This window comes from Heterocephalus glaber, unplaced genomic scaffold, assembly GCF_053883595.1.
Source record: "Heterocephalus glaber isolate CG9 unplaced genomic scaffold, H.glaber_assembly_v1.0 deba00001461, whole genome shotgun sequence".
NCBI lineage: Eukaryota > Metazoa > Chordata > Mammalia > Rodentia > Bathyergidae > Heterocephalus > Heterocephalus glaber.
The window spans coordinates 41,245,194-41,265,428 of record NW_028258308.1 but is presented as its reverse complement, the minus strand read 5'-3'; the positions used below and the strand labels follow the sequence as shown (position 1 = coordinate 41,265,428).

Genomic DNA, 20,235 nt, shown 5'->3' with positions numbered 1-20,235 from the left:
TGAAATAACAATTAGTATCAGTTACATGAAATCCCTTGTCATTTAACTTTGTTTTGTACCAAGAACATTTTAAATATAAACTTATTGTTTTCCCACAGAAAACTTAGCCATTTGACCATGACCAATGTATACATATCACAATAATAGGTTTAGCGATGTATTTCCCATGAAGCTAAGGAAATTACTGAGATCCTCTTTGTGAACAAAGGCTGCAATAAATTTTTCCAGGTAGCCACTCCTTTATTTACCAAGGGGAGTCCTGCCCCATAGTTTTCCTAAGCCCAAGAGTCTTTAATTATCTTAACAAATTTTTAGATGACCTGTGAGAGCCAGATCATAACAATTAACACACTATTTTTGACCAATGAAAGATTCCCAAGGTATTATATATAGACAACAATATGTACTGTATTTGTAAAACCAGTTGACACTATTTGGATAATCTGACAACCTGGGAGAAGCATGTCTTTAATTATATTTATCTATAAGCCAACTTGAATTACTGGCAAACATCTTAAAAAATCCAAAATACCAAAAGAAAAAAGCTCAAACATAACAGCTGTATGTGTTGCAACAAATTGAACAGACAGACACACACATAAGACAACTTGTTTATAAACCAGAGTGCATGCAAATGTATTTGGCCAAGTTGAATTATAATAACTTTTATAATTTTTAGGTTTATAATTATAAAAAAGACTAGTCAGAACTTTGTAGATCAATTAATAGAGATCTCTTGTAATAAGAATCAAAAAGAATAAAATCTTCTACACCTGTGAAGGCAAAAACAGTTTTAAGAGGGGCCCTCAGCTGACAGTTTATCTGACTGGAATACCCAGCTACACAGGCTTCTCATTGTTGCTTTGATAGCCACAGTTGTTTGATAGCCATGTGTAATTGTTTCCTCTAAAGGGACAAACTATTAAAGGTAATTTTAACTATCTCCAGTGGGGGTCTGCTCAGTCCAGGTTTGCATGTAGAAGAGACTAGGTGATATTCTTTGGAGCTGTGGGACTGCATAACTCTGTAATCATAAAACTCCCCTAGCCCCAACTGTGATTGAATGTGAGTAAATAGATAAAGATGCTTGTTAGTTCCTGGACACTAGATAAGATCTGTATCAGCCATAAAGTCCCAAAGTAAATTATTCAACTCTTTGTTTGAAAACTGATGTTCCAGACACAGCTATCTATAGAACAATCTACAAAACATTTGCTGACCATCAGTACTTGTCAGGCTAATTAACATACAAATGTAAGACCACTAACCTTTGTTCCCTCTTCTGTAAATTTCGCCTGTTAACTTCCCTGCAACCCCCTATAAAAAGAGCCTCGGACTCTGGGCTGATCGCCTCTCTAAGCTACTTTGCTTTGGGAGTGCCGTCTGGCCAGACTAAGGTCTGTTTTACTTTCCAACTTGTCCGGTGTGTTCCTTCTCGGGTGTTCTTCGCTGCAGTCAGCTCCTTGGAGCATTTGGTAAGGCCTTTGGTCTTACATTTTGGAGGCACTGCTGGGATCCCCAGGTGTGCTTCACTGCAGTCAGCTCCTCGGAGCATTTGGTAAGGCCCTCGGTCTTACACAGTCATTTAGACAATTTTTATTAGCAGTAAGACAAGGCTTGGGCCAGGGATTTAGCTCAGTGGTTTCGACGCCTGCTATGCAAGCACAAGGACCCAAGTTCAATCCCCGGTACCAAAAAAAAAATTCTTCCTAGTAAGACAAGGCTACTCCTTTAGGGTCCATTTTAAATTCATTAAATATTTGAAACTCATAGGTCCTCCTAGCAGCCACAATCTACATAGTACAGGCACTCATCAATTTCCTATGCACACATGAAGAGAGAGGCTGGCTAAAATATTCCCCTATTGTAGTTAGTAAGTAAAAACACAAATGCAAGTTACTGATTGTTATTTTGCAAAATAATTTTTGCAAGTTGCCTTAGTCTGACTAAAATATGTTTTAAGAATTCTAAAACCAAAGTATCTCTGAAAATTTGTGGCAAGTTTGCTTAAATGAAAACACTCAAAGTTGACTTGAAATGCATAATTTAATAGACATATATAGGAAGCTATAGGACCTATCTGATAGGTCTCCCACTACCTCAGCAGCTATTATGTATAGTAGCTGCCCTCTTCCTATGGTGTCTTGCCCCCTCCCCTGTGTGACATCATGCCAAGATGGTTGCTCCCACCAAAGAACAAACCCTTCTTCCCAGCATGCCCCTGTTCCCACCTAGAGAATAACGTAATACTCGCTCACCTCCTACCACCTAGTGACCTCACAGGCTCCTCCATTCCCTAGTCACTACCTCACTCAACCCCACCTCAGCCCCTACAAACCCCACCCCAGTCTCTATGAAAGACTCTCCCTGCCCTGGCCATATGGCCTTTGTCTCTCCTTTGTTCAGAGACAGCCCGGCAGATCTATTCCCCTAATAAAGTCTTGTTGTGGCCTGGTCTGGTCTTGGTCTTTGGCCCTTTTACCTGACACTATCAATATTCCAGAAAAATCATTTGGCAGAATTCCACACTCATCCATGTTAAAAAGTAGAAATAGATAACTTCCTTGATCTAATTGAGAGGATTTAGGGAAATTTACAGCTAACATAATGAATGTAAATGACTGAATGTTTTGCCTCTGCTATGCTACGTGGATATGTATCACATAAATTTATTATAAAGCTCTAACCCCAAATAAGATGTTACAGGAATGTCAGATCTTTGGAAGGTAATTAGATCAATTCATGGAGATTCCCTCATATTTGGATTAATGCTCTATTAAAAGACTAGAGGAGGGCCAGGGATTTAGCTCAGTGGTTTCACAGCCTGCTGCAAAAACACAAGGACTTGAGTTCAATCCCGGGTACAGTAGAGGAGAGAGTATCTTCATCTCTGTTCTCCATCATGAGGATTCAAGAAGACAACTGTTTGCAAACCAGGAAAAATTTCGATCTGCCAAGACCTAAATCATGGAATTCCTAGCATTCAGACCATTGAGAAAGAAATAGTTATTGTTTAAGCCACCCACTCCATGTATATTTATTAACAATAACCCAGACTGACCATGATAATCCCTGTGATTGTAAACCAGCAAAGGATGTCTGTCATTGCAAATTCCATTCAACATTGTACTGGAAATTTTAAGTATGATAGGAAAAAGAATAATAATAAAGGGAATACACTTTCAAAATAAGCAAGCTTCCTTTTTACATATTCAACATAATCATCAGAAAAGTACAAATAAAATTGCTTAATACAGATCAATAAGAATGAATAAAATAAAACGAAAATGTGAACTACTCATTTCTTGTTCAAAATGCAAGTAATAGAATGATTTAGGAAAGCAATTTGGCCCTTTGTATTCTTATACACACCTGCAATTACCATATGACTCATCTATTCTAAGTATCAAAGCAATGAAACTATGTAATTGCATAAGTACCTGTATGTTGATATTCAGAGCAACTTCTTTTTTTTAAATTTAATTTATTGGTACCTTTTAGGTATACAATATAATGACATTCATCATTGGAAATTTGCACTTTTAAATAATCTCTCTTGGTTATTTTTTCCCCATTCTCCTTCTCTCCCTTCAACCCCTCCATCCCTCCCTGTTTACAAAGAACTTTGTTTCCATTTTTTCATTTTCTCATATTAATTCCATTCCCCTCTTTCCTTTCCCCTACCCCTCCAACTTCCCCTTCCCCTTTGCCCCTTTTCTTCCTATTTCACATTACTTATCATACATTTTAGTCCTTATTTACACTTTCAGGTTCTCACATTAGAGAAACTATTCAGTATGTAGACATGTGTGTCCTATTTATTTCACTTAAGAGTATCACTTCAATGTGCATCCATTTAGCTATAAATGTCTCTAATTTCTCATTTTTTATGGCTCAGTAGTACTCCATTTAAAAAAAAAAACACATTTTCTTTATCCAATCTCCACTTGATGAGCAATGGGCTGCTTCCAAGTTGTAGCTATTACAAATTGTGCTGCTATGAACATGGGTCCACATATATCACTGTGGTATGATTCTTTTAATTCTTTGGGGAAGATCCCCAGCAGGAAAATAGCTGGGTCAAATGGGACTTCCAATCCTAGTTCTTTGAGGTATCTCCATACTGATTTCCACAGTGGTTGCACCAATCTACACTCCCACCAGCAGTGGAGGAGGGTTCCTCTTTCCTCACAGCCCCACTAGCATTTGTTATTGGTTGATTTCATGATCGCAGCCATTCTTTCTGGGGTGAGATGAAATCTCAACATTGTTTTCATTTGCATCTGTTGAATGACCAGTGATGTTGAACATTTTTTCATATGTTTATTTTCTATTTCTACTTCTTTGAGAAATGTCTTTTCATATCGGATGCCCATTTTTGGATTGGGTCTTTAAATTTGGGAGGTCTGATTTTTTTTAAGTTCTTTATACATTCTAGATAGTAGACTTTTGACTAAGGAAGAGCAGGTGAAAAATTTTTCCCACATTGTGGGATATCTCCACACTGTTGGTGGTTTATCTTGCTGTGCAGAAGCTTTTAAATAAGAAGAGATCCCAATTGTGATTGTTTGTGCTAATTCACGGGCAGCTAAAGTTTTGTTCATAAAATCTTTTCCTACACCAATGTCTTCAAGAGTTCTACCTCATGTCTGTTCCAGCAGGTTCAGCATTTCTATTTTAATATATAGATCCTTAATGCATTTAGATTTTAGTTTAGTGCATGGTGAGACATATAGGTCTAGTTTTAATCTTTGGCAATTTAAATGCAACTTTTCCAGCACCATTTATTAAAGAGGGTATCTTTCCTCCACTGAGGGTGTTTGGCTTGTTGGTCAAGGATGAGATGGCTGAGTGTGTCTGGAGTTGTTTCTGCATCTTCTAATCTGTTCCACTGGTCCTCAGGTCTGTTTCTTTGCCAGTACTATGCTGTTTTTATCACAGTGTCTTTATACTATAGTTTCAAGTTGGGAGTTGTGATACCCCCTGCCATGTCTCTGTTACCTAGAATTGCTTTTGCTATTCTGGGTCTCTTCTTGTTCCAAATGAATTTTTGGATTGTTTTCTCGAGGTCCATGAACTATGCTGCTGGGATTTCAATTGGGATTGCATTGATCCTATAGAGCAGTTTTGGAAGTAGGGCCATTTTCACTATGTTGATCCTTCCTACCCAGGAGTACAGAATGTCTTTCCATTTTCTGACATCCTCTTCAATCTCTCTTTTCAGAGTGCTATAGTTTTCAGAGAAGCTGTCTTTGATTTCTTTTGTTAGGTTGATTCCTATGTACTTCAGTTTATCGGATACTATTGTGAAAGGAATTGTTTGCCCAATTTCTCTCTCAGTGAGTCTGTTGTTCATGTAGAGGAAAGCTATTGATTTTTGTGTGTTGCTCTTATATACAGCTACTGTATAGAATTTAGTAATTAAGTCTAGAAAACTTTTGGTGGAGTTCTTGGGGTCTTCTGTATAGAGTATCATGTCATCTGCAAATAGTGAATATTTAAATTCTTTGTTTCCTATTTTGATTTCTTTTATTTCTTTCTCTTATCCAATTGCAGTGGCTAATGTTTCCAAAACTATATTGAACAGAAGTGGTGATAGTAGACATCCTTTTCTTGTTCCTGATGTTAGTGTGAAGGATTTCAGTTTTTAACCATTTAGTATGATATTGGCTATTGGTTTTTCATAGATTGCTTTTATCAGATTCAGGTAGAGACCGTCTATTCCAATTTTTTTAGGGTATTTATCATAAATGTGTGTTGGATTTTGTCAAATGCTTTTTCTGCATCTATTGAGATGATCATATGATTTTTGTCCTTGGCTTTATTGATATAGTGTATTACATTGATTGATTTGTGCATGTTGAACCATCCCTGAATCCCTGGGATGAATCCCACTTGGTCAGGGTATATGATCGTCTTGATGATCTTCTGCATTCTATTTGCCAGTATCTTATTAAGGATTTTTGCATCTATATTCATTAGTGAGATTGGCCTATAGTTCTCTTTTTTGTTTGGGTCTCTCTCTGCTTTGGGGATCAAGGTGATGCTTGCTTCCAGGAATGAATTTGGGAGTATTGTTTCCCTTTCAATTTCATTGAAGAGTTTAAACAGTAGTGGCAGTAGTTCCTCTCTAAATGTCTTGTAGAATTCAGCAGTGAAGCCATCAGGACCTGGGCTTTTCTTAGTTGGTGAGATTTTCATTACATTCTCAATTTCATTGATTGATACTGGGTTGTTTAGAATTTTGAGGTCTTCTTTGTTCAACTTTGGTAATTCATATGTATCTAGGAATCTGTCCATTTCTTCTGTGTTTTCCATCTTATTTGCGAATAGGTTCTGGAAGTAGGTATTGATGATCCTCTGGATTTCTGCTAAGTCTGTTGTAATTTCACACTTTTCATTCCTACTTGCATGGATTTGGGCCTTTTCTTTCCTTTTCCAATAAGGCTGGCTAAGGGTTTGTCAATTTTGTTTATTCTTTCGATGAACCAACTTTTGGCTTCATTGATTTTTTTGTATCATTCTCTTAGTCTCCATTGAATTGATTTCTCCTCCAATCTCTATTTTTTTTCACCACAGAATTAAAATATTTAATGACAAAATTAAAGTTTGCTGCAGTAGTGATTCAACAGAGCAGGTGTTACTGCTCTCTGAATGAAACAACAATTATCCTAGAGAACGTCTGAAGAATTGATAACTGTACAACAGACATTGGCAGTGTTACAATTCTGAAAATTACAAGTGAAACCTATCTTTAATATCCCTTCCTTAGGGCATTCTTTAAATATTTTTACATAAATGCACAACCTCTCCTAGCCACAATAGTATTGACAGATTTCACTATAATTTTAAGTCTAACACATAATCTTAATTTTTGCAGAGCTTAAAAATTGTTAACTACTGATATTGTTACATTTTACAGATAGATTCTTTAAAATGAAACATTATCTTGAATAACTGCATACTTCCTGTACACAGATACTTAATAATACTAGTGAAGAATACTACTGCTATGTTCTAGGGAGAAGTGGTAACACTGAAAAGATTCTTTCCTGTATTGTGGCAATACAATTAGAGAAGTCCTTCACAAAACTTCAGTTAAGTGCTGAAATGAAACAGAAAAAATAATATTGTCTAGAAAGCTCAACCAAATGTGTTTGGTCCCAAAGGATATGAGTCATTTTAGCAATTTTTTCTAGGTTAAATTATATTAATATTTTGTGTTGCAGCACCTTCTACTAAAGGATAGCAAAGAACTTCCATGTGTTATCACAGGGATCCTGTCCCAGAGGCTGGAAGGTAGAAGAGGGATAGGAATTGTGGCCTCTATTTGAAGGAAGCCAAGTAGGACTTTGATACAGGGAGTTCAAGGACATGACCATTGACTGGAAACTAATTAGCAAAGGAAGCTAATAAAGATTCACATCGCTGCCTACCTCTCAAGTGGAAGGACCCAAGTTCAATCCCCAGTACCAAAAAAAAAAAGTAAGATTGACATGTGCTTTCTTCTAATTCAGGCTATTCCAACAAGATTTAGGTCTAAAAGGATAAACAGAGAGTGTGGAAATAGGGTAAGATATGGAATACATACCCTTTTGAAAAGTAAATATTAGAATTCTACCAAGGAGGAAGAACGTCAGATTTCACAGTATGCTTATCACCTCATCCTCTGCTAATTTAAAAGCAGCTTCCGAAACACTGTTGTTAGATAGTTGGCAACCAATTTTATTCTTGAGTTTGGCCAACTGTTGGGGGGTTTTAGATTTACTCTTTCAATTATTTATACCACCTATCTATCTTGGAAACCACAATCTAATTTGAGAAGATGAATATATATAGCTGTATGTGTTTGTTGTCTGTTTTCTAAATTGAAGTCTGCCATCAAAATCTATATGGAGTGATATTTGCAGATTTTCTTGGAATTTTAAATGTTTCAAATGGGACTCATAAAATGGCATGTTCCATGCTTCTTTAAACTTTTAAGAGACCAAAGTAAAAATGTTATAGTAAGCTTTCATAGTTTACTATATACATTTTATAGAATTTTCTTGAATTGAATCATCTCTCTATGAAGATTAAGAAATTTGTCTTCAGCAAATCCATTTCCTGTTTTTTTCCCCCCAATGGATTTACTTTTTATTTCTATTTTTTCCCCCCATTAAGTTCATTGGCACATTTTAGGTATAAAATACAGTTACATTCATCATTGGGATCTTGTACCATTACATGAGTCTCCTGGTTCTTATTTTTTCCCCTTTCCCTGCCCTCCATTCACTCCCTCCACCATTCCCTATTTGCAAAGACCTTGTTTCCATTTTTTTCCTCTTCTCATATTTTTTTCCTTTCCCTTTCTTCCCTTCCCCTACCCCTCACAATTCTCCTGCTCTTTTAGACCTTTTCTTCCTGTTACACAATATCAGTCATACATTTTTTAAATTGCAATATTAAGATCTAGAAGACATTACCACAGAGTTTACAGAATTTAAAAGAATATAGAAAGCATATTACAAAAATCTTTTTTGAAATAAATTTGACAACTTCTAAGAAGTACCTTGGAAGACAAATTAATGAAACTAACTCTGGAGGAAATATAAAATTTGAATAGCACCCATTAAAGAAAGCATATTCCTAGCATGAAAACCTACCTATATGACAACAGCAGGCTCATAAACATTTTAACTGATAAATTATATCACACATTTAAAACAGAAAAAAGCAGGAACACTTCTCCCCTCATTTTAGGAAATCAACATTGTGCTAATCCTAAAACTGGATAAAGATAACAGAAGAAAAAAGTATGAACATAAACATAGATGGAAATTTGTTTAACGAAACAAACTATTAGAAGTCAGATCTGGCAGGATGTAGAAAGTGGTTTTATTATAGGGATGGTAGTGTTGGTTCAGCATTGGAAGATCCACCCCCAAAAGTCATCATTTTAACAGAGGAAAGAAAAAAGCCATATGATCCTGTCACTAGTTGGAGAAAAAGTATTGGACTAAATTCTACAGCTATTCATGGTAAAAAGCTATCAGGAGACTAGAAGTAGAACAGAAACTTCTCAACAGATCAAAGACATGTACTCCATACTTCCAATGAGAATGCCTTATATGAATGGAGAAGATACAATGCTTTCTCCTTAAGAGAAACAAGGGAACAAGGGTAGATATGCTTATTCTTTATCTGTCTATTAAACTTTGAAACCTAGTCCCCACCAAAATAGTCTGGCAATAAAATGACACAACTAGGATAGGATTGGCACTGCAGAAGCAAAATCTTTATATGTAGATGAAATGATCATCTACAGAGAAAATACTAAGAAATCTCTAGGAGCCCCTAGAACTTGTACTTGAATTTAGCAGGATTAGAAAACACAAGGTATATATAAAAATTCAGGTCTGTGTATACTTGCTATAAATGAAGAATTGGATATTGAAATTTAAAAGTTATGTAGGAGTACAAAGGACCTAGAAAAGTTAAAAACAAAAACAAAAAAAAAAACAGTGGTGGAAGATGTTTAGTACCTAATTTTAAGACTTCTTCTAAAGCTACAGTAATCAAGGCAGTGTTGGTATAAGGAAAGACATATAGATCATTTGAATAAAACAGAGAATCTAGAAATAGAACCACACATATATGGTCCACTGAGTTTTGAAAGATTATTTAACATTTGCATTTCATAGAATATAAACTCAATTCAAGAGCCAAGGAAGCGATAGTGTTTTCAGCAAACAGCACTAGAATACCTGGTATCTGTCTGTAAAAAATTAACCTCAACCCTTTTTTTCCATACATGAAAATAACTTGAAGGGATCTATGAACCTAAATAAGAAAGCCTAAAAGTATAACACTTTAAGAAGAAATTATAAGGGAAAATATTTATGAATTCAGGGTAGGCAAGAACTACCTAGGATACAAAAAACATGATGTATAAAAGAAAAAAATTGATAAATGAGATTCCTTCAAAATTTAGAACTTTAAATGACATCATTAAAATGAAAAGTAGTCCTTAAACAGACCATATTTACAATGCATATAACCTATGAACAGAATATATAAAGAATTCTTAGAGCTCATTAATAGACACCCCAATTAAAATGTAGACGTAAGAAGATGATAAATAGCCAGTATAGCACAAGGAATGGTGTGCAACTCTAGAATCAGAAAAATACTAGTCAGTACAATAATAAGATTGGATTATACACTCGTTAGGGAGATGAAGTTAAAAGTTGTAAAAGCCTTGTCATGACTTTTTCTCTTTGTTGGATTCTCCTCCTTTGCGTTTAATTTGTCATGCCCAGTGGATTCATTCTGCTGTATTTCCTGGGGTTGTGATCCTCATTGTCTTTTCCTAGGGTGTTGTCTAAAATTTTTTGGAGTGCCGGTTTGGTATTCATGAAGTTCCTGAGGTGCTCTTTATCATAAGAGTATCTTATTTCTCCATCAATTTTGAAAGATAGTTTTGCAGGGTACATCAATCTGGGTTGGAGGCTGTTTTCCTTTAGGGCTTGAAATACATCACTCCAAGCTCTTCTTGCCTTGAGGGTTTGCATTGAGAAGTCTGCTATGATTGTGATGGGCTTTCCTTTGTATGTGATTTGTTTCTTTTCTCTCACTGCTTGTAGAATTTTGTTCTTCTGTTGGGTTTCTGGAATCCTAACTATTATATGCCTATGTGTAGATTTTTTTTTTGATCAAGGTTAGCTGGAGTCCTTATAGTCCTCACTTCTCTGTATGTCAAGTTCTTTTCCCCTCCTTGGGAAGTTTTCTGCCATCACTTCTGTAAACAATTTTTTTATGTCATCTGCACTCTCTCCTCTTTCTTCATTGACTCCAATCAGTCTTATGTTATTCTTCTTTGCATCATCTAGCAGCTGCTGGATTGATTTCTTGTGTTCCCTTACAATTCTAAAGCAATTTTCTTTTCCTCCTCACTAATTGCAATCTTATCTTCTATATGTGAAATTCTATCCTCACATTAGTTCATTCTGCTGTGCAGACTTTCGATGGAGTTTTTTATCTCTTGGAAATCTGTTTGTATCTGTTTTATGGATTCCATTTGTTTCCTATATTGGGATTCCATCATGTTCCTCAGATCCTCTATTTTTTTATTTGTGTCCTTTCTAGATTTATTAATCATGTCTTGCACCATGAGCAAAATCTTTGCTGTTATCTGAGTAATTATTTCTGATTTCATTTTTCTCAGATCCTCTTTTGTTGCCAGTTCAGAGAGTCCAGGTGGTTGAGGATCAGATTGTTCCATCTCATTTCCCTTTGGGGTTGCTCTAGGTGATCTGGAACTCTGTTTTTGAGGCTTGTTTATGTGTTTTCTCATTTCCACGGGGGGAGGGGTGCTCCTGGTGTCCATGTGGCTCACCTTCTCTGCCCTAGGAACTTGGAATGGCAGTGGGGGAGCTTCCTTCTGGGTTCTGGGACCAGCTCAGCTTCTCTGCCCTAGGAGCCTGGGATGGAGGCAGGGTTGTTGGGAGCAATGTTACATAGTTCTAGGGAAAAGTTATTTGGTTGGCCTGGTTCTCTTGCCTACAGCCCAGCTACAGAATGACTCCGGTTTGGCCTCTGGTCACAGCTGAGACTTCGGTGATCCAGTGGTGCTGTGATTCTCCAGGGCAAGAAACATCCTGGGACAACAAACATCTGCTCAGTTCCTCATTGTTCTTGGACTGTTAACATCTTGTTTACCCAAGCTGTACTGAACTCTCTGCAAGCCTTTTGTTACACCTTGTTTATCCCAATGTGAACTATTGAACTCTCTGTAAGTCATTTGTTGCATTTGTTTCTCCAGATGTACTGAATTCTCTGCAAATCATTTGTTACGAGGTAATGAATAAAAGGTGTGGTGTGTAGGGAACGGGGAAGGGGACGTTACCAGAACTTCTGCAGCGAGTTCTGCTCTCCTGCAAGCCACAGCAGCACATGGCGAACTACAGAAAAGGTAGACAAATGAGACTGAGAAGAAGCTGAGCTTTGGGTCTGATCAGTGCTGCTCTCTCTGGCCAGCAAAGACCAAAGCCCCCAGCCCACCACACAACTTAAGCTATTTAAGTCAACATTAGTAATCCAAAAGTCATCCTATGCTGCTATATAACAGACTACAATACACAGAGACTCCACTGGCTCAATGGATAGGAAGGAACAGGAGGAGTCCTGAAGACTCAGGCAGCTTAAAAATCAATGTACTGCAGTGAGAGGCTGACAGTTTGTCTGAGATGTGAGATATGGAGCTTTGCCTCCTTGTTTCATGAGGAATAGGGACAGCTTTTTATGTTTAGTATTTTAACCTTCTTGGAAACAAAGCTTCAGACTGAAAATGTAGTATCATCTTGAGCAAAACACAAACAAAAGGTGTATGGCCAACTCTGTTCAATCTGGCAGCAACATAAAGGCTTTATTGCAAAACTCATGGGTCAAATTCAGGCAAGATATAATTGCTATCTTATGCAATTTGTCAAGAAACACACATGTTAAATTGCATTAAATAGACAGCAAGAACAACATGCAAACCTCCAAAAGCCAGATACCAAGAAACTGAAGGCCCTTCCCCAAGGACATTCTGAGGGTATCTCTAAAATGGGCATGGCTTTGAAAAAACAAAAGAAAAAGGATTTTAAATGTAATATCTTTTCACATAAACATTTTATCTGGACAAATCAATTTTTGATAAAAATCCAAGCTCATTCCAATACCAGCTATGGTAATTTGGAACAATGACAAAAGACAAACATCCTTGAAGACACAGGTTTTAAAAGTAGGCTTTTCCTTAGGTTTTAACTGTCAAGCTTTTATCCTTCATATGGTAATTCAGAATCATCAGCCTGGAAAAAAGCAGCAGAAGTAGCTAAGTTGCAGCTCAGAAAGTAGATTTCTATTTGTGATTCTGATTTGTTTCTTGAATAATGGTAATAGTACATGCAAAAGATTAATATGCAAAAAGTAAAATCTAAGACTGCTATTTCTGATAATAAAGCCAAGTGTTTTTCATAAAACATTTATATCTCAGGATACAGAATTCTAATTTTACTCTTCAACTCAAGAGTTCTAGGACTGTGAATGAAACCAATTGCTGCTTGACTTTCATTTTCATCCAGCAACAATAACATCTGATGTCACCACATTGAAATGTCTTCTTGCTTAATATCAGGGAGAAAAAAGTACACATTGCCAGTTTAGACCCAGCTCAGTTTATCACTTGGTCCAAATTTTATATCCAAACTTCCAAAAATTTTCTTCTTAAAAAAGAAAACATTCAAACACATACACACACACACACACACACACACACACACACACACACACATACACACATGGGAAAAATTGAAATGAAGCTGATGCTACTGTTGCATTTTTTTTTTGCAAGATTATCAAGGAAATGTATAAACACAATACTTTTTCATTCATATTAACAACCGAAAATGAAAAACAAAACAAACCAAAAACCCTAAGTGTCCATACATTGGGAAAAAAAGAAGCAACTGAAGGTCCAGAATTCTTGTAAAAACTGCTGAACAACTCTTCCATTTCTCTTAGGAGGGTCTCCAGGATAGGCAGTTTTTCAACATTTGTGCTTCATGGCAAGTTTGTGTGCAGTTTCTGCAAACTGCTGGGCCCTGTTCTTCATGTCTTCTGTCTTCTCCTCCACTCAGCCTAAACACTCTCCAGCCTCATTCAAGGTCTGGCTTGCCTTCTGTACAGCGCTGCTCACACTATCAGCAGCTGAATGGAGGATGCTGTTTCCTCCCATAATTTTGGATTGGCAGTTAATAAACTCTGGCTTCCTGTCTGTGAGGTACCTCTGGCAAGTGTGGTGGAGGATCTGGAAGAAGGTGCACTTCTCTGAGGCTGTGCTGGCTACCCACTGGTCAAAAGCATTTTCAAACAAATCGAATTCTGCAGAATCCCGATTAGGATCAATACCATTAACTTGGCAAAGCTGCTCAAGCATCCACTGTGATCACCAAACAAATGATGTGGAACCTTCAAACTGCTTGGCCTTTGTGACAGATGCTTGTGTGGGTTTCTTGTTTGTCACCGACAGACAGATATAAGTTAAATATTTGCCTTGACCCCCAGTTGCCAAGAAAGAAATCTTTTTCTTTGTCCTCCTCTTGACTTGGTCAGCTCCCAGCATCCTTTCATTAAGAGGTGCAAAAATTTCCTTGCTGATGGCAGATTTGGCACTCATGGTAGAACCACCAAGAAGGACACACACTGAATTTTCATGCGGCCAGACAAGTGGCCTGGTGGTGCCAGTATGTGGCATCCATCCCCACCCGCGAGGCTCCTCCCCGGGGGGCTGCTCCACGCGGGGCTCTGGGCTCCGGACAGGGCTCGGCTGCCCTGGTGCGGGCTTGCTGCTGCTCGCTGCTCCCACGCGGGCTCCTGCTCCCTCTGATCTTTATTATATCCTCTCCTGTATGAGCTAAGTGTTTGTCCTGCTCTTCTTTTTCTAGAAGCTTGAGGTTCAACATCAGGTTGTTTAATTGGGCTCGCTCTGTTTTCCTAATATGAGTATTCACTGCTATGAATTTCCCTCTAAGACTGCTTTCATTGTGTCCCGTAGATTCTGATATGTTGTATTGTGATTGTCATTTAATTGAAGGAACTCTTTGATTTCTTCTTTACTTTTCTCTGTGACCCATTGGTTATTCAGAAGTGCATTGTGCAGTTTCCATGTGTTTATGAAATTCTTGCAGTTTCTTTTGCTATTGATCTCCAATTTCATCGCACTATAGTCTAATAATATACAGGGGATACCTTCAATTCCTTTGCACTTACTGAAACATGTTCTATGAGCAAGTATGTGGTCTATTTTGGACAATGATCTGTGTGCAGCTGAAAAGAATGTCTATTCTGATTTTGTGGGGTGGAACACTCTGTAAACATCTGTTAAGTTCATTTGTTCAAGAGTTTGAGTTCTAGTATTTCACTGCTTATTTTTTGTCTAGTTGATCTATTTGTGACAATGGGATATTGAGGTCTCCCACTACTATTGTATTAGTGTACATATGACTTTTCATGTGCATTAGTATTTGTTTTATGTAGTTGGGCACACTAGTGTTTGGTGCATAGATATTTATGATTGTCATCTCTTCCTCTTGGATTGTTCACTTTAAAAGGATGTGGTATCCTTCTTTGTCTCTCTTAATCAGTGTTGGTTTGAAATCTACTTGATCTGCAAAGAGGATAGCTACTCCTGCTTTTTTTCAGGTTCCTGTCACATGGAGTATTGTTTTCCACCCTTTAACTTTCAGTCTATAAATTTCTTTTTGAATTAAGTGTGTTTCTTGTATGCAGCATATTGTTGGAACTCGCTTCTTGACCCATTCTGCCAGTCTATTTCTTTTGATTGGTGAATTAAGACCATTAACATTGATGGTTATAACTGATACATATTGACTTATCATTTTCATGACTTTTTCTTTTTGTTGGATTCTCCCCCTTTACATTGAATTTCTTGTCATGCCCAATGGATTCATTTTGCTGTGCTTCCTGGGGTTGTGATCCTCATTGTCTTTTCCTAGGATATTGTCTAAAAATTTTTGGAGTGCTTGTTTGGTATCATGAAGTTCTAAGGTGCTCTTTTTCATGAAAGTATCTTATTTCTCCAGCAATTTTGAAAGATAGTTTTGCAGGGTACATCAATCTGGGTTGGAGGTTGTTCTCCTTTAAGGCTTGGATATGTCACTCTGAGCTCTTCTTGCCTTGAGGGTTTGCATTGAGAAGTCTGCTGTGATTCTGATGGGCTTTCCTTTGTATATGATTTGTTTCTTTTCTCTAACTGCTTGTAGAACTTTGTTCTTCTGTTGTGTTTCTGGAATCTTAACAATTATATGCCTATGTGTAGATCTTTTTTGATGAAGGCTAGTTGGAATCCTATATCCCTCGCTTATCTGTATGTCAACTTCTTTTCCCCTACTTGGGAAGTTTTCTATCATCACTTCTGTGAACAGTTTTATGTCATCTGCACTCTCTCCTGTTTCTTCATTGAGCCCAATCAGTCTTATGTTATTCTTCTTTGCATTGTCTAGCAGCTGCTGGATTGATTTCTCATCTTCCCTTATAATTTTGAAGCAATTTTTCTTTTCCTGGTCACTAATTGCAATCTTATCTTCTATATCTGAAATTCTGTCCTCACATTGGCTCATTCTGCTGTGTAGACTTTCAATGGAGTTTTTAATCTCCTGGAAATCTGCATCTGTTTTATGGATTCCATTTGTTTCCTATGTTGGAATTCCATCATGTTCCTGAGCTCCTCTCTAAATTTATTAATCATGTCTTGCACTATCACAATCTCTGCTGTTATGTGAGAAATTATTTCTGATTTCATTTTTTCCAGATCCTCTTTTGTTGCCAGTTCTGGGAGTCCAGGTGGTTGAGTATCAGAGTGTTCCATGTTGTTTCCCTTTGGGGTTGCTGTAGGTGACCTGGAAGTCTGGTTTTGAGACTCATTTATGTGTCTTCTCATTTCAACGGGGTGGAGGGTGCTTCTGGCACCTACACAGCTCACCTCCTCTGTGTTGGGAGTCGTGAGTGGTGGTACACTGGCCCAGAATCCTCCTCCTCTGCCCTGGGAGCAGTGCTACAGTGGCCCAGAAGCCTCCTCCTCTGCCAGAGCAACTTTGTTTATAACTGCTAACATATGTAAAAGTCCAATTTCCATCAACAGGTGAATGTAGAACCAGTTATGATGTACTCTAAAACAGCATAATACTTAGCAACAAAAATGAATGAACTATGAATAATCCCAACACCATGAAAAAATGCTGAGTGAAAGTAGCCAGATATAAAAGAATAAGTACCATATAACTTCCTTTATATGAATCCTTGATCAGATTATTCTTACTAGCAGGCAAATAGCAAAGGAATAGCAAGGGAAAGAAGATCACAGGTTGCTTGAACCATGTAGGCTATTGACATGGAAGAGTGTGATGGGAACATTCTTTGCCTGGATTACAGTAATGGCTACACAAGTGTATATATTTGTCACAAGTAATTTAATTATATATGCAAAATGGAAACATTTAATTGAATGTGGAACACAATAAGTTAATATAAAGAAAAGTACAAATTAATGAGAAAATGAAGACCACATGTAGGGTAAAGTTAATGGAAATTTACTTAAGGTAAAAGTTAGTGACGATATCCTACAAGGTACACTGGAAGTTACTGAAAGGGAGGAAACATGTAATTATCCCTCCTTTCAGCAACATTTTTGAGAATAACAAATGTCACAAATATAAAATGAGCAGACAGTGTAGTTCACTGATAGAGTGTGCAAGAAGCCTTGAGTTCATTTCCCAGCACAAAAGAAGAAATAAAGAAAAAGAAAGAAGAAAAAAAGAAAGAATCTGATTTATTTTAAAATTTTTCTAAGGATTCCCTTTTGCTTACTTACTAAGTATGCATCTATCCTGTTATTTTTCTGTATATGTGTCTATGTATATAACTCTAAATACCTATATTTCTGTACCTCTGGGGAGGTCCATTAATATATAATACATGATAATGTTAGAATTCTGAAAATGTTTTTATTCATATTTTTTGTTCATAGAAACATTCACTTGATCCACTGTTGACCAGGACTCTGAAAATACAAATCATTATGGACAAAGGCTTGGTATGTGTTATTTATATATTTCAATATATTCTTCAGTTTATGTTTAAATTCAAGTATATTTGTAGGAAAATCAGTTCTATTTTACTCCATTCAAATTTTGTATCTCCCCTATTACCTCTACAATGACTTAGGGAAAGTAATACTTACGTATTTATTGATCACCAAATCAGTGTAGAAGTACATCAATAATGTAAAGAAAGGTCCTTGTTGCTTTTGCTACCATGTGGGTGCTATGAACTATTTCTCCTCTGCAATGCCCACCCCTCCTGCCTATCTTGTTGCTTTTGCTGCCTTCCTCTGCCATGAACTGTTGCCCCTCTGCCACCCTGCCTTGGTACCATTCAAGTATGGACTGAAAACTCTATGAACTATATCCCCTGTCTAGATTCAAAGACAGAACTCACTAAAGAATACCAAGTACAGCTATCCCACCCTTCCTAGGCCAGAGGAAGTGAGCCAATCACAGTGCCCACGAGGATGCTCCCCACCACCATTCCACCACTCCTAGGGCAGAGAAGGTGAGCCAATCCCAGCACCCAGGAGGAGGCTCCCTGCTGATATTCCACTGGTTCAAGGGCAGAGGAGGTGAGATGCGTGGGCACCAGCAGCCCCTCTCCCCCTTGGAAATGAGAAGACATATAAACAAGCCTAAAAAACAGACTTCCAGATCACCTACAACAACCCCAAAGGGAAACGAGATGGAACCATCAGATATTGAACCAACTGGACTCCCTGAACTGGCAATGAAAAAGGATCTAGAACAAATGAAATCAGAAATAATTTCTCAGATAACAGCAAAGGTTCTGCCCACAGTGCAACACATGATTAATAAATCTAGAGAGGACATGGATAAAAAAAAATAGAGGCTCTGAGGAACAAGATGGAATCCCAACATAGGAAACAAATGGAATCCATAAAACAGATCAAAACAGATTTCCAGGAGATTAAAAATTTGATTGAAAGTCTACACAGCAGAATGAACCAATGTGAGGACAGAATTTCAAATATAGAAGATAAGATTGCAATTAGTGAGGAGGAAAAGAAAAATTGCTTTAAAATTGTAAGGGACCACGAGAATTCAATCCAGCAGCTGCTAGATGATGCAAAGAAGAATAACATAAGACTGATTGGAGTCAATGAAGAAAGAGGAGAGAGTGCAGATGACATAAAACTGTTCACAGAAGTGAAGAGAGAAAACTTCCCAAGCAGGGGGAAAGAACTTGACATACAGATAAATGAGGCATATAGAACTCCAAATAGCCTTGATCAAAAAAAAATCTAGACATATGCATATAATAATTAGGATTCCAGAAATCCAACAGAAGAACAAAATTCTACAAGCAGTGTGAGAAAAGAAATCATATACAAAGGAAAGCCCATCAGAATCACAGCAGACTTCTCAATGCAACCCCTCAAAGTAAGAAGAGCTTGGAGTGACATATTTCAAGCCCTAAAGGAGAACAGCCTCCAACCCAGATTGATGTACCCTGCAAAACTATCTTTCAAAATTGATGGAGAAATAAGATACTTTCATGACAAAGAGCACCTTAGGAACTTCATGAACGCCAAACCAGCACTCCAAAAAATTTTAGACAATATCCTAGGAAAAGACTATGAGGATCATGACCCCAGGAAGCCCAGCAGAATGAATCCATTGGGCGTGACAAATTAAATGCAAAGGGGGAGAATCCAACAAAAAGAAAAAGTCATGACAAGGCTTTTACAACTTTTAACTTCATCTCCCCAATGAGTGTACAATTCAATCTTATTATTGTACTGATTAGTATTTTTCTGATTCTATTGTTGCACACCTTTCCTTATGCTGTACTGGCTATTTATCATCTTCTTGTGTCTACTTTTTAATCGGGTTGTCTATTAATGAGCTATAAGAGTTTTTATATATCCTGGTCATAGGTTATATGCATTGTAAATATGGTCTGTTTAAAGACTACTTTTCATTTTAATGATGTCATTTAAAGTTCTAAATTTTGAAGGAATCTCACTTATCAATTTTTTTCTTTATACATCATGTCTTTTGTATACTAGGTAGTTCTTGCCTACCATGAATTCATAAACATTTTCCCTTATAATTTCTTCTTAAAGTGTTATACTTTTAGGCTTTCATATTTAGGTTCATAGATCCCTTCAAGTTATTTTCATGTATGGAAAGAAAGGATTGAGTTTAGTTTTTTATATACGGATACCAGGTGTTCTAGTGCCATTTGCTGAAAACACTATCTTTTCCTTGGCTCTTGAATTGAGTTTATATTCTATAAAATGCTAATGTTAAATAATCTTTCAAAACTCAGTGGACCATATATGTGTGGTTCTATTTCTAGATTCTCTGTTTTATTCCAATGATCTATATGTCTTTCCTTACACCAACATTGCCTTGATTACTGTAGCTTCAGAGGAACTCTTAAAATTAGGTACTAAACATCTTCCAACACTGTTCTTTTTTTTTCTTTTCACTTTTCTAGATCCTTTGTACTCCTACATAACTTTTAAATTTCAATATCCAATTCTTCATTTATAGCAAGTATACATAGACCTGAATTTTTATATATACCTTGTATTTTCTAATCCTGCTAAATTCAAAT

General features: G+C 37.0%; 1 protein-coding gene and 1 pseudogene across 1 annotated transcript in view; one reads left to right on the top strand and one right to left on the bottom strand.

Annotated features, from left to right (window-relative positions):
- The window catches only part of LOC101719410 (A disintegrin and metallopeptidase domain 3-like), a 161,677-nt gene that overhangs the window by 55,802 nt on the left and 85,640 nt on the right, over window positions 1-20,235 (top strand). The window contains 1 exon segment of the mRNA XM_087217349.1: window positions 17,570-17,635. Coding sequence (XP_087073475.1) covers window positions 17,570-17,635 — 66 coding nt within the window.
- On the bottom strand, window positions 13,504-14,200 carry LOC101725447 (syntaxin-binding protein 6 pseudogene; annotated as a pseudogene).